Source organism: Rhea americana, unplaced genomic scaffold, assembly GCF_003343005.1.
Source record: "Rhea americana isolate MKP2758 unplaced genomic scaffold, rheAme1 scaffold_2, whole genome shotgun sequence".
NCBI classification, from domain to species: Eukaryota; Metazoa; Chordata; class Aves; order Rheiformes; family Rheidae; genus Rhea; species Rhea americana.
In genome coordinates, this window is record NW_028186149.1 from 16028225 (window position 1) to 16042204 (window position 13980).

Here is a 13980-nt window from a genome sequence, read left to right on the forward strand (position 1 = left end):
CCCCCGCGCCTCGGCGCCGGGCTGGGGAGAGGCGCCCCGCGTGGGGCTCGGTTTGTTTTGGAGCTGGCCGGAGAGGAGGAGCGACAGCAGCGGGAGCCAGATGTCAAGCGCTTTTGTTTTCAGCAAGTGCTTCACAGCCCTCTGGCTTTCCCCTCCCCCCGCAAGGTGGAAGGATGCCTTTGTGCGTGCTGGAGACGGGCCGGGAAGCCAAAGAAGGGAAGGGGCTGAAGGAGCCGGCCAGGCGGGCGGCTCGGCGCCCCGGCCCGCGGGGTCCGCCTGCCCGCGGGGCGTCGTGGCCGCCCTTCGGGTAAAGGCAGCGTCGCCCTGTCGCCGGGCGCCCTGTAAAGTTGTTTAATCTGTTTCACACGCAGAAGCAGTCTCTTTGGTACACTTTAAGCATACAGCCTTTCAGCTGTCAGAGTTTTAAAGTCTTTTTATGGTTACTTGTGGTTATAATGCTGAGAGTTGCGGCTGTCGTGCCTCTGATGGCTGTGAGGTTGGGGAACGCTTTCATGCACTCCTGTTTTGCTTTTTGGCGATAAAGCGTCTGTGTTAGTTCTGGAATTCCAGTTATGTTAGGTACTATGAGTTACGATGTCACTCCCCCTAGGAAAGAGAGGCCTATTGGAGATGCTTTTCCTGGAGTTCTGTGTAGGTAGACCYGGTGACTAAATTTGTGCTATTTAGCCAATACATTTTTTTTTGGCTCTATTTAGAAAATGCATTCGTTGCTTTCTGCTGTAAAAACTTCCAGGATAGACTGTGGTGTTGAAGTCTGGTTAAGTTGTGGGTGGGGGGGAGAAAGTTCTGTATTTATTGTTAAATTGTTTTATTTTCACTCAGTCTGTGAACTATGATGTAGTTCAGAAATCTGAGTTTCCTAGAAATACTTCTGGTAGTGTTGCTTTAAAGTAATGTTTACTTGAAACTCTGGACTCTTCTGGAGAAGTGTATAAGCTGAGGGAACTCAGTAACTTATGTAGTTGTTTCTTATCTACTTCTCCTCTGATACTGTTCTTTGAATGTATTTTTAGTTGGTTTTATGAGGATAAATCGATTGACTTTTTTTTTTCTTCTTTACAGCATTGTCACTGATGTTGCAGTTGGTGTGAAGGTAGGATGTACATATTGCAAATAAGGGGGCAAGTTGTTGATACAGATGGATTAACTTGAGTAATTGCAAGTTGTAAGACTTTAACCATTCATTATCAGCTGACATTTAGTCAGCAGAATTTATTAACCAAAAATCCCCAGAGATAAATTGGAGGCTTTCTACAAACTACTTCTATAGGCACTGAACTGTAAATGGTGGTTTTAGATTRATGTATTGGAATCTACTTCTTATTTTAAAGCTTAATATTGCAGATTTCTTTTTTCAAAAGAAACTCATTGTTGCATGGTGACCGTAAAAGGCCTGTTTTTTCCCCCTTCCCTCCTTTCCCTTGTCCCTTTTTCCAAACAACTACTAGTAAAGTTAGAAAAGAAGTGACAATCTGTAATAGAATACAAAATACAGGAGCTAGAGTGTGTCTTGTAGACAGAGAAGCAGGCATTTGCTTTGTTTTACTTTCTACCTGCCAAATTCAGTTATGAATATATTATGAATATATTGTACTTCGATAACAAAGCAGGAGTTTTCTAATGGTTGTTAATATACAATTGGTTTCACTTTTGTGTTCAGATCTATTGCAGGAATTAGATCAGTACTTCACAGAAATAGACTGAGAAATACAGAGGCTATGAAGATATATGTGACAAGGGAACTTTAGATTTTTCTGGTGAATGCACATAATGAATTGTATTTCAGTGGTGGAGGTGAAAGTTTTCTAACGTGAAATTAAGTCTGCGTATATGTCTAGGGACTTTGTAAAGGAAGTCATGCAGTATAGATACAACAGAAGCTGTTTTGTGCTAACTGCATGGTGAGCCAGGTTTTGCCTAGTAAAGCTGTTTGGTTCAGATTCAGTATTGGTCCTGTTAGATTTGGACTAGCTTTTAGGTAAGAGTTAGCCTGTAGCTGTAACAGCCACCCTGTTGGATGTACTTACATTTCATTTCTGAGCAAGCTTACTTCTGGGAGGAGTTGTAAGATGCCTGTATAGATTCTGGGCCTCTCTGGCTCCACATGTTAGTGCACTTACTGCAGGCAAGCTTGAAATGACTGAATCAAAAGAGAAATGTAGTTGTGAAAGCTACTTCTGTGGGAGCTAGTGCCAGTCAGAAGTTATAACTGGAGAGATTGTTTCCTCATTACCTTGGAGAACAAAATGTTGACTCAGAACTTTTTTAGARTGTATTTGAGAGTGTGGAAGAATAGCTAAAGAAATTTAGGTCTTTCTGAACTAAACAACCACACATATGGAAAGGTTTTGGGCAAAAGAATTTTAAAACTATCTTCAATCTTGTCTAGTGTAAAGTAGCAATTCCAGGTAATCCATGTGTTATCTGAATCTTAAACTCTGAAGTTCTTCAAGTACTTCAAGAGAAAAAAAATTCAGCATCAATTTCATTCTTGAATATGAGAGTTCRTTTTATGGTAATTTGAGAGTTGATGAAATGTGTATGTGGTTTGAACATGCTGTAAGTGTGTAGTGTACTCAGGAAATATTTTCAAATATTAGCTATCCAATGAAATGAAGATGCTTCAAAGGACAGAGCAGCTATTTTCTGCTGACTGTAGAAATCATATTATGAATACAAGGAAGATAATAAGATGGAAGACAAGACAGGTCAGGGATAGTGATTAAATTAAATATCACGAAAGATGCAGAAGTACCAAGATGTATTCTTTGCTGTGTGATAAAAGAATCCAGAAGAGCACAACAGYATAGGGAGTAAACAAAAAAGGAGGATGGTCTTTGAAGAAAGCTGTTTGTTAGGGAAGAAGTAAGCTGGGCTGTCTCCTTGAGCTTATGCCATCAAATCAGGAGACTAGTAAGAATGCAAAATGGAACTGCTGAATGATATATGCAGTTTGGGGTAGTCTGATGTTAGCTTTAGTCGTATTTTGTAGAAAGCATTGTGAGATATTTGATTTTTTTTCTTTGATGACTGCACATTGGTCTTGATGAATTAATGACATTTTTAAATTAAGGAAAACTTGACCCATAGGTGGTATAGAGACAGTTGAGAACTCATCTATCCTTTCCTTTGTCTGCTCCTTTTTCTTGGGTACTTTTGGAATGGGCAGACTGTCAGTTTTGATTCTGAATTGTATCAGCAGTTTTGGTACTCTTTTGGCAATCATCTGGACTGGAGGGCCACTGGAAATAGRCAAGGATTTACCTGTACATGTGTGCGATCAACTTATCCGGTCATCATCAGTGATACTGGTACACATCTGAAAACAACGTTAGCTATTTTCTGGCTGGTTTCTCTCTTAAGCAGAAAAAGAAACATTCTGTTTTAATTATGTCATATTTTAAAATCCATTCCCAGAGGAGTAGTAGTAAGTTAACTAGTATGGTCTGGGAGTTGTTTTTGAAATTAAAAAGAAAAAAAAAGGCTTTGATCTTTGGGAAATGCATATAGGCAAGGCAAGTATAAAGTGAAAACAATGCTTTAGAATATTTATTAAGAGTCATATAGTCTCAAAACCTGCTATTACCAAAATGAGATTTGTTAAGTAAGTGGTAGTAGTTTCAAATTTGTGCTGTATACTTTGATTTGATTAAAAAGATTTATTTGTCAAACCATTAAATGTTCAGTCTTTGTTTACATATTGAATCAGGAGTAAGTAATACCAAAAGCTAAGGAACAAAATGCAGCAGAAAAAAATGATCAATACTGTTTGAAAACATGGTGTAGCTTTTCTGTATATGCAGAGTAAATGTGGGGATCTGCCCAAAATCAAAGTAAGTGATGGAAGTCCATTTCTCAGCTACAGTCTATTTCAAAGAAGCAGTGCATTAAACTTCTGAAAACATCAGAACTTACGAAATCGTTTGTTCTGCAAGTGTGTATGAAGTTATCTGTATTTGATTCTGTCTGTAATATGTTGTTCTGCTTACCTAGAATTTAGGCAGGCAAGGAGATGTCACTTTACATACAGTTCAGCACTTACAGTATAACTTAAAAAGTAATATACAAAGGCTAATTTTTAGTTTGCATATGATGTTATTTTGTGAACTCCAATGATACGAGCAGTTCATGTAAAATATGAACTAAAGATTTCAATATCAAATATTTCAAAGTAGTATATTACGTAACTCAAAATTTCATATTCATCTTCTTGAAATGCTATATGCATCAAAAGCATTCTATATAAAATATGACAACTTTTATAAAAATGGGTGCCTCTAAGTTGTTTTTTAATTTATATTTTTAAGTTTACATTTGTRTAGATTTGAATATTGGAATCTAAAACCTGTACTTTGAAGTGCTGTCTTGTTTTCTTTGCAGTTAATCTGGATAAATAAACCATGATATATATGGTACTTGTAGTGATAGTCTTTTTTCAACTGAATAAGTGAATATATGAAACTTTTTTCTACAGTAGTTAAAAGAGAATCTTCTGAAGGGTATAAAACATAATGTAAGGAATACACATCACACGAGTGCAGGGGGTAACCTATGGTGGTCTTTTGGTATATACTGAAAACGATCCTTCCCTTTTAGTCTATTCGGTGTGGGTCACTTCAGTCTGATACATTGTCTTTTTCCTGGATGAAGTGCTGACTGGGTGGTGAACATGGCCCAGAAAATTGAATGACTCATTTTGTGTTGTGCACTGCGTATTTCAGAATGGCTGAAATCTACTGCCACTCTACGTGATGGGAGAACAGAAGCACCTGTTCCCCATGGATGTATAATTTGGTACATAGCATTTGGGAATTTGTGACATCCATAAACACTGCATTGGGCTACACTGACCAAAGAAAGAGCTTCAGTTAGCAAGAGTGGCCAGCCCTAATTATATCTAGGAGAGAAGGCTAAAGTATGTTGGTGAACGTAGTTCACTTGAAGATATGGGAACAGTCTTTCCCTCCAAAAATCAGGCTATCAACATTTACAGTAAGCTTAAGATCTGAGAGGATTCTTTTTATGTTTTGGTTGTGCTTGGGTAGGTAGGAGATACTAAGAAGTATTGGCCTAACAAATCCTAATATTTTTCCAAACAGTAATGTGTCTTTAAGTCCCTCTTCTTTTCTGTCTGTTGAAACTTAACAGTGTGCAGGAAGACTAGAAGCTAAAACAACATGTTTTAAAGAAGTCTGAGCTGGTGGAAAAAAGGAAGAGACACAGAGTAGCAGTTTTTGTAAGGACTCTTGAAGCATTATTCAGGTTTCTTTTTTGTTTTTGTTTGCTTTGTTTTTTATCACAAATTCTGAAAGGCAGTCTCTTCTCTATAAAGTTATAGAACACCACCTCCTTTTTGCTACTAATGATTAGGTAGTGGAAACATACCTTGGATGTACTGTAGATATTTCAAACAAGAAGTCTCAATATAGTGAAAAGACAAGTAAAAAGAATACTTAAGAAATCCTAGTTCTCAGAAGATGCGTTAAAGCCATCCCTAAGGAAAGGAAAAGTATTGAAATACCTTTCTCCTTTCAGTTTCTTCTTCTTTTTTTTTTTTTTTTTCTTCTGTTTTTAATGCAGCTTTTTGTCTTTGCTACTTTCATTCTGGAGATTTATATCAAGTGASTGGTAAGAAGAAATCGCTTGTATTTGTATGTTTTTCACAGTATGCACAGGCTTAAAATATTTCCTGAAGTTTACTTCTGAAGATTGGAGGAACTGTCTTTTAATTTTATGTTGGCTAGGATAATGTTTTTAAATCAAGTTTTGTCTTTAATAATTCTTGGTTATAGTAAAAGGAGAAAGCAAAAAATACATAAAAATTTCTAGCAGTGATATAAGAATAAAGTATGACCTAATTCAGAAGTTCAGAGCTGGCATTAGACTTGTCTTTTCAGCAGTAATATTTTGTTGTTGCTACAAAGAAGGTGTCAGTGGTGACTAAAAAAATAGTTGTTGCAGTTGAAGACGCTCACTCCCTTTTTAACAGTTAACTTCTGTGAATTGACCCTGTTTAAACTGTGATTTAGTATTTATGATTTTAATATTAGTTTATTCACTTTTTTTTCTCCATAGCTTCTTTGTTTTCTTAAAATGCTTGTTCTGCTGCCATCATGCATGTGCAAAAATACAAGAAGCTGAAACTGGAGAGGAGGGAAAAAATGTTGAAAATCAAGTTGTGCTTTATAGCAGATAGGTATTGTCATAAGAAAAGCTTAACATACTATAACGTGTTTTGATATACGTGACTTCCAATCAGTGACGGATTTTTCCTTTTTAACAAAAAAAAAACAAAAAACCAAAAACAACAAAAAAAAAAAAACCCAAAAAAACCTATATTTACCCCTTAACCGAGGGGATTTGTAGGATTACCTGCATCCAGCCTGGGAAATATCAACCACTACCAGTGTGAAAATGTCTTTCCCTTTTCTTAGTGCTTTGAGTCACGCTTTCACAAGTGAATTAGGCAGTGTTCCACCAAAGGTGCTTTCTCCTTACACTTGTGCTACTACTTCTGGCACAAGTGTTTATGCAGCCACTTCACAAACTTGTCTTGGGAACTTGAGCAGGGTAAAGCTTATTTGACACACTAATGAGTTCTGTTTTTTTAATAAAACATAAGCTTTTAAATTTTTTAAAGTAAAACTGTTAATTTATATTTTTGTTCCAAAACATTTTGCCATGTGGTTACAGAAATACTTGTAACAATAGAGAATTGGGGAGGATAGTATAGGAAGAATATGCTTGGGCCAGGGGGAAGATAGGACTGTTGATTTTAGTGGCAGTATTGGCTCAGATTGCAGTTTGTTCAGGGGATTGTGGTGTTTATTTTAGGGAATTGTCTTTGTACACTTACAGCTACAAGCCCTCTCCCCCTCCCTAAATCCCTATCAGCTTTTTTTTTTAGTTTTTCATGAAATAAGCTTTTCTGTGAGTAACTTGAGGATTGACTTAGAGATAGTTGCGTAGCACTAGCATTTAACTTTGTGTTAATTATGGTGAAATAGCAGAGCAGTAAAGATGAAATGCCTTCATCTTGCATCTTCTTTTTGGAATACATAGACTGCTGTGGAAGGTCCATACTTGTAGGTGCCGCTATTATCCAATTGGTATGCTGATTTAGCTCTAGTGGGTTATTTTCACTTATTTTAGTTCATTACCAAATATGTACTGCTTCAAAATAATGCTTTCTATGCTGATAAAAGTGGAATAGAAAATCTGAAATGCTGGAATAAATATTGTTTGTCTGCTTGGTCCTGAATGTTTGAAGTTTTGACTAGTATTGGACTAGGCTTTTGCATGTTCTCTTGTTACTTGAAAGTTCCAAGGCTTGAAAATGAGACTGAACCCCATGGGTTAAGTGGAGACTTGGTTCTTGACTCCCAAGCTCTCTGATTTAGTGGAGTACAGCATAGTCCTTGGACATGTTGGTTCTTTCTTGTGTTGTGTTTTGATTGAGAGCTTACAGGATTTTTCAGAGGAATTTAGGCTTGTCTTTAAATATTTTTAATTTAAAACCTTCGGATTCCCTTGGTTGCAAAAAATCGGAATACTTGGAGCAAACTGCGTCTCCGTAAATTAGATACGTGACATACCTTGCCTAACATTGATATAAGCAAAAAGGCTAATTTTCTACCAGCTCCTTACTGAATTTGTGTGAGCATGAAAATATTTTAATTAGTTTTTAGGAAGTAAAAACAATATATGGTTAGCTGGGGACAGCATGAAAAATGAAGTGGGGAGAAAAAGTATTTAGAGGATGAGTATGGAGAGATGGTCATATTATCCAATTATTTCATACTGAATGTAAAAACACTGTTAAAATATTTTAGTAATTAATCACCCATGGATTTCTTGATCTTATTTTACAAGATCTTGCACTAATATAGATAGTCTAGTTAAAAATCAAGTAGACTTACTCCTTGTATGTATTGTTTTACAAAGCACAGAGTTTCACTTATAGGCTTATTATCTCTTCATTAAAATACCTATGAATCACATAGAATTTCTTTCAGATTGTACGTCTGAACCTGGCTTGTCCTGTCTCAGATGAGTTTTCTAATTCTGTGATCCTATATGTCCAAGATGCGTAAAAGTCTATTCATTATTTTGGAGCATGTGTTCTGATAGTAGTGTTTAAAAATCAGTGTAAGGGAAGTCAAATACGTCCTATAAATAAGGGGTATTTCATTAAAAATGTATCCTGTTGAAATGAAGCGTTCATTAAATACTGATCTACCGCATATGTAAACTGAACAGAGTTTACAAATGCTGTGTCTGAGGGGTTTAAATGGTACTGTCTGTTCTTTCCAATATCTAGTYCCAAAGTTAATTCCGTCTCTTAATATTGAAGCAGTGGGTTTGTAAGTGTGTTGTCTGGAGTGGAATGAGTCAAGTGACTATGTTGAAATTTTCAGATGCTCTTACTCTTCTTCCATGCTATTAGGTTTCTGGCTTTTTCTTTTAAATTGTTCCCAGGTGTTGTTAGAAATGAAGTGTTTCACAGTGCTGTTACATTTCTTTAAATTGTGAGATCTGTCTCCTGGCTTGTCATACCCCTTGGGAAATTCATGCCTGTAGGCTGACAGTGACTGGTTAAGTGTGTAGTGCAGCTACAATTCCCTTTTTTTCCCCTTTCATCAGATGGGATGGGGAGAGCATCCTGTTTTTGAGAAGTTTATAATATCAGTAAACTGGAATGCCACAAATTCGAGGAGTTATACTCAGATACTGAGAAAATGTATTTTTTCAATAGCTGAGTGATATTCAGTATCTCAGCATTGTTTCTGCTAGGACTTAAATGCATTTAGGTGTTGCTTTTGACTTTTCAACATAATTGTGGTTTGTTCATTTGTTTACTGTTTCTAGTAGTACCAAGTTTAGTGTTTTTGAAATGTTGAAAGAGGCTTGCATCCACAAGTGAATCTGGTAAGCCTTCTGCAGTTTAGACTTTTTTATATTAAGTTTAGTTCTTCCAACCAGACTCTTCAAAAACATTCAGTTACTAGGAAAGAGCTGATAATGTCTCTCATAAATATCTGTCAAAAAAAAAAAATCTGTTCTTTAAAAGATGAAACCTCTTTACTAGTTACCAAGCCAAGATTAGCAAGTTGTTAATAGATATCTTTTTTTTTTGGCCTTGCATGTAATAATACAGGGGAAGGTGTTTAAATGAAATTTCAAGTCTTGTCTGGAATGTGGGAGAAAATAGTTGGCAAAGCCTTCTGAATAGTGGTTTTCTTTGATCATTCAGAAGGATGGTATGACTGTAATGCCTTGTGGAAAGGCATCACATAGATACTTAATATAATTTGAGATAGTTTGAAACTTTATTATAATCTGTTATGGAAAAGAACATCTGAAGTGCTGTTGTAGGTAGTAAGGGATTCTGAGTTAGTTATGACTATTAAAGCAAGGAACAAAGTGGTTAATTTGCTAAGCAAAATGCTTTTCTTCTTTCTTCTTATAATTGATTTTGTGAGTTGTAGAAGAGCCAGAGTATGTAAAAAGAACTGTATTTGCTTATAGAAAACAACTGAAGTGTAGAAATGGTGTATTCAATTTACAATACATAAAACAATGTTTCTATATATGAAAGTGTTTTGTCCCCCCCCCCCCACACATATTCAGAGTCTAAGATGGTCAGTTTTTCACCTATTGGAAAAATGATCCTACATGTCAGTTTTGCATGGTAATTTCAGTGGTTGGTTAAAGCCATACATTCATTTCTGTTTTCACACCATATATAGAAAGTATCTGTCACTGGGGCCAGGGTGATATAACACATACTTCATTGGAAAGAGTATTGACTCTGCAAGAACTTTTAAGGATCACTCCCTAGGAAGCAAGTTTGATAGTTGTCTTGAGTTACTTTTGGTAATAGTTTGGCAGTTGTTGGTTTCGTGAATAAATATTCTGGCTATAGCTGGTCTGAATAGCTAATGTTCTAGTTTTTAATAAAATTAATAGGCATTAATGGTGGTCTTGGCACTGGTAAGAGTAGAAGGATGGAACTAAAAACTCCTGCTGTTGAAGAGTAGCTGTCGAAAAATGATCTGTTAATAGGACAGTAGCACTTTGCTCTTACTTTTGCCTTTTATGATCCGTTTCCCTCATACGAAAATTGATAATTCAGTTACTCTCTACTGTGTTGCTATTTCAGAAACTTTCCTTTGCTGTCTACGATTGGAAAGAAACTGCTTTTGTTTAGGGAGAAGCATTAAGTGAACTCTTGGGTCTTCCTTTATTTATTGAATCTGGTTCACTATATTGTCTCTCAGAGGTCCAAGCTTTGGTTCCTTATACCTGAAACGCTCCATAGAACTGGCCTAAATTAGTTGAAATGTCCTATATTTTATAGGATTTGGCTTGTGGAAGTGTTGTGCTTGAGAATACAACTAGCAAATGTACAAGATGCTTGGGAAATAGGTTATAATTCTGAAACTCACTTGTGAGATAGCGGAGTGATGAAGAACTTTGCCCTCAGCACCTCAGCAGAATGAACTTCTTTTTCGCCTAGCCTCCTCAAAGGAAAATGCATGTATTACTAATAAATAATTTTTTTAAAAAAAGCCCAGAGTCAAAATGAGTAAAGTCTGATCTTTACTGAATGAAGTAAAATAAGTATTTATCTCTGCTGTAATTTAGGAAGTACTTCTGTCACATAGCAGTGCCAGTCCATGTAAGAATGTACACTGACTTACTTGAAACCCTTGTGTTAAATTGCTAGGTATGGCTTTAGAATTGGCAACAGTCATCTTAAGGTGGTCCTTTTGACATAAATAACGCTTACCAGACAGCTTTGCTTTTAATTTGTAGTTCAACCACTCTGTATACAAAACATTAAAACCAGCTATTCAGCAAAAGATACTTAAAAGTTACATATTGAATGATGAACAGGGACGTGTATACTGCTTGAGTATCATTAAGGAAAAATAGATACATGTATTTAGTAAGATTGTCTAGTCACATAGCAAGGTATCTTTGTCTTTTAGCAAAACTGTGGCAAGTATTTGTGAGAGTGAATTTGAAGAGATTTGCTATATACTCAGGATTTTGTGATGACCTGGAATAAGATTCCACATAGGAATTGTACATCTGTGCATCAGACCTGTGAATGCTCTGCTTTGTAAAAACAGAACAAATGCTATAGGATTTGTGATGCATGGCAGTATAACATTTACTTGTTCTTCTGAAACAAAATTTTAAGCTTTTTGAATTATAATGACAAAAAATTTCATGACTGTCTGAACATATTCATAGAATGCAAAATGATGCATTTCAAAGTAACGAGAAGTTTTTTTTAGCTCTGTACATGAAACACAGTAACTGAATCTTTTAGTCTATTCATTAACTAACTTTTTTGCTCCTCTTACTTATTAACAATTCAACAGCTTTAGAAAGCCTGATTTACTCTAAGTTTATATAATCACTCATGTTCCACTTGTCAGGAGTTGTTCAGAAAAATAACTTCTTGAAGCTGAAGGTGTATCAAACAAATTTCAAGTATTTCTGAAACTGTGATTTGAGATATTTCAGAATCCCAAAACTTTTTCCATGTTTTTGGAAGAGTGTTTGTATGGTACTGGGGATATTTCAGCTCTTTGGGTAGCAACTGCTGAACCACTGCAGATGTATGCTGGCATACTAAGGAAGACCAAAATTGCTGCTGAATTATCTTATTATGCCTGACTATAMACTGAATTATTCTCTGGTGGTGCTTCTGCCTGTCCAGGCAACAGACAAGGGCTTTCAAGCGAGACTGGGTAGATAGCTGTGAGCAGAAATGACCGCAGCTATCACCAAGTGAGTTAACTCACTAGTGATCTTGAACTTTGAGATATTCTACCCATGCAAATTGTATTGGAAAAAACAGATCCTTAAGGAGAAAAGAGTGCTTATGTTTCAGCCTATACTAAATGTCTGGTGTCAGTATATAATGGTTACAGTGAGGAGTAACGTAGTTTGAGTATTGCAGAGCTTGTGTAACTACTGACTCCTCTCAATTTTGTCCAGCTAAATTTTTGTTTAGTTGCATCTTACTGGAGATCTGCTCTTAACATTCAGAGGGACGAGACTTCTTGTTGRGTGTTACTCAATTTTAAAGGAAATCTATGTTGTTGATTTGATAGGCACAGCTTTGTTGCTTTTATGTACTCTAGGAAGCTAAGAGTATTCAATAATCTGTATAAAATTCAGGGCTGATGTTAAAAAATAAAACTTTAGTGGCTTTTTGTAAGCCTACATGTATATATCCTCTTTCTAAGAGTTTCTGGATTTTAGATGTGGAATAAACAGATTTCAACATGCTGAAATTCCTGTTTTGTAAGTACAGTGGATGGTAAAACAGTTTTATTTTGTGCATCTTGCAACCACATAGTCAGGAAATGTGATATCTTAGTTTAGTATGCGTTACGGAATACCATGTAAGATGTGTTTGCTCACTTCCTTTGAGAGTCTATTACAGTGTCCATAGCGTAATGAAAAGCACTTACTTTTTGAAGATAGGTAGTAACTGATTTCTTTCCTCTTCTCAGTCTTAGCAGGGATCTGGAGTAGTGGTGCTGGTGATAAGGGAAATATTTGAAGTAGGGAAAGATCCAATAAGCAATCAAAGATAACCTTTAAAGGATGTGAGGTTTATGTGCTTTTAAAAACTTTTGTGTATGTTTTTTAATTACAGAAGACCTGAATATGTTGGGGGCTTCTCTGCCTCCTACTCACCCCTTGGTTAAAAATGGTACTTGTTTCATCAGAATCTTATTTACCCTGAAAGATGGTAGAAGGAGTAAATTTAAGATATCTAACAGAGAGGGAGAGAGAAAGAATGTGAAACTTGGTAATTGAGAGGTGAAATCTGATTTTAAAACAAGGTGGGGGGAGCGGTTGGAGGGGAAAGGAGCAGAAGCTTCTTCAGCTTTGTCTAGTTGCAGTGCCCATCTTATGACTTGAGAGGAAAGGATTATTTCTAAGTGTTCAATATAGACCCTCCTCTGACTGCTGCAGTCCACTTYCAAGTCACCTTAAAAAGACTATTTAATTCTAATACAACAAGTATCAAATAAAAAATTAAAAAGAAGATGTAACTACCTGGCCCCAAGTATGTTTTGCAGGACAGATGGGTACCTCCAAACCAAAACCTGCTAATTTCCAATGAAGAAAGTCTTTGAAAATAGTCTTTGAACTAAACTTGACATTTCTATTTGTATAGCTTTTCCTTACAATTTCAGCTAGATATAACTTAATTTGAAATGCCAAACAGACTTATTGTTCAGCAATTCTCATTGTCTCTGGAGGTGGCTACATTTCAGTGGTGGGTGAAACAACTGTGCTTAAGCAGCTCCTATTTCAAAGATTGCCTTATAAATATACTGCTTTACTTGGAGTTTAAATTGTTCTACATATCTTAAGAGGAAATCTGCCAAAGCAAAATAGGTTTGGTTATGCTTGCTTAAGTTCTTCTAAAGGTTTTCCCTGTCAAACTGACATTTTTAATATCATCTTTAAAAATATAAAATAGAGGAAAAAAATCTCTTACTGTCTCTTTCTTTTTAGAGAGGATCTGACGAACTTCTTTCAGGCAGTGTACTCAATAGCCCGAACTCTAACATGAGCAGCATGGTAGTTACTGGTAAGTGATGCCATTTCAAAGGAGAAATCTGTCGTTTATTCTTGGACTCATTTCCTGTTTACAAGGGGAAAATACTGAAACCAGAACCCATTGTGTTAACTGTTGGCATGCACCAGACTTAAGTGACCTTRTATCTACTCACAAACCTTGGGTATCTGACAAGAGTAATCCATAAAACAAAAGGCAGCTTTTAGGTATCTATACAATAAATTGTTGGTGGGTAAAGGCATGAAAAATTACACTTATCTTGTACAGCTGCCTTCCGTAAGGAAGTAGGGAATCACAACTACCAAGCAAAAGTAAACAACTCTAATAGTATGTCAGCCTTT

At 36.2% G+C, this 13980-nt stretch overlaps 1 protein-coding gene across 5 annotated transcripts in view; it reads left to right on the forward strand.

Annotated features, from left to right (window-relative positions):
• Positions 1 to 1079: 1079 nt before the first annotated feature.
• The window catches only part of PTBP2 (polypyrimidine tract binding protein 2), a 52333-nt gene continuing 39432 nt past the window's right edge, over positions 1080 to 13980 (forward strand). For 4 of the 5 annotated variants that reach the window (XM_085303613.1, XM_085303614.1, XM_085303615.1 and 1 more), the window contains exons 1-2: positions 1086 to 1114; positions 13576 to 13651. In XM_085303613.1, coding sequence (XP_085159739.1) covers positions 13630 to 13651 — 22 coding nt within the window. In that variant the 5' untranslated portion in view covers positions 1086 to 1114; positions 13576 to 13629. Of the gene's footprint in view, positions 1115 to 13575; positions 13652 to 13980 lie in introns of all 5 variants that reach the window. The other variant, XM_085303617.1, reaches the window with a different exon arrangement.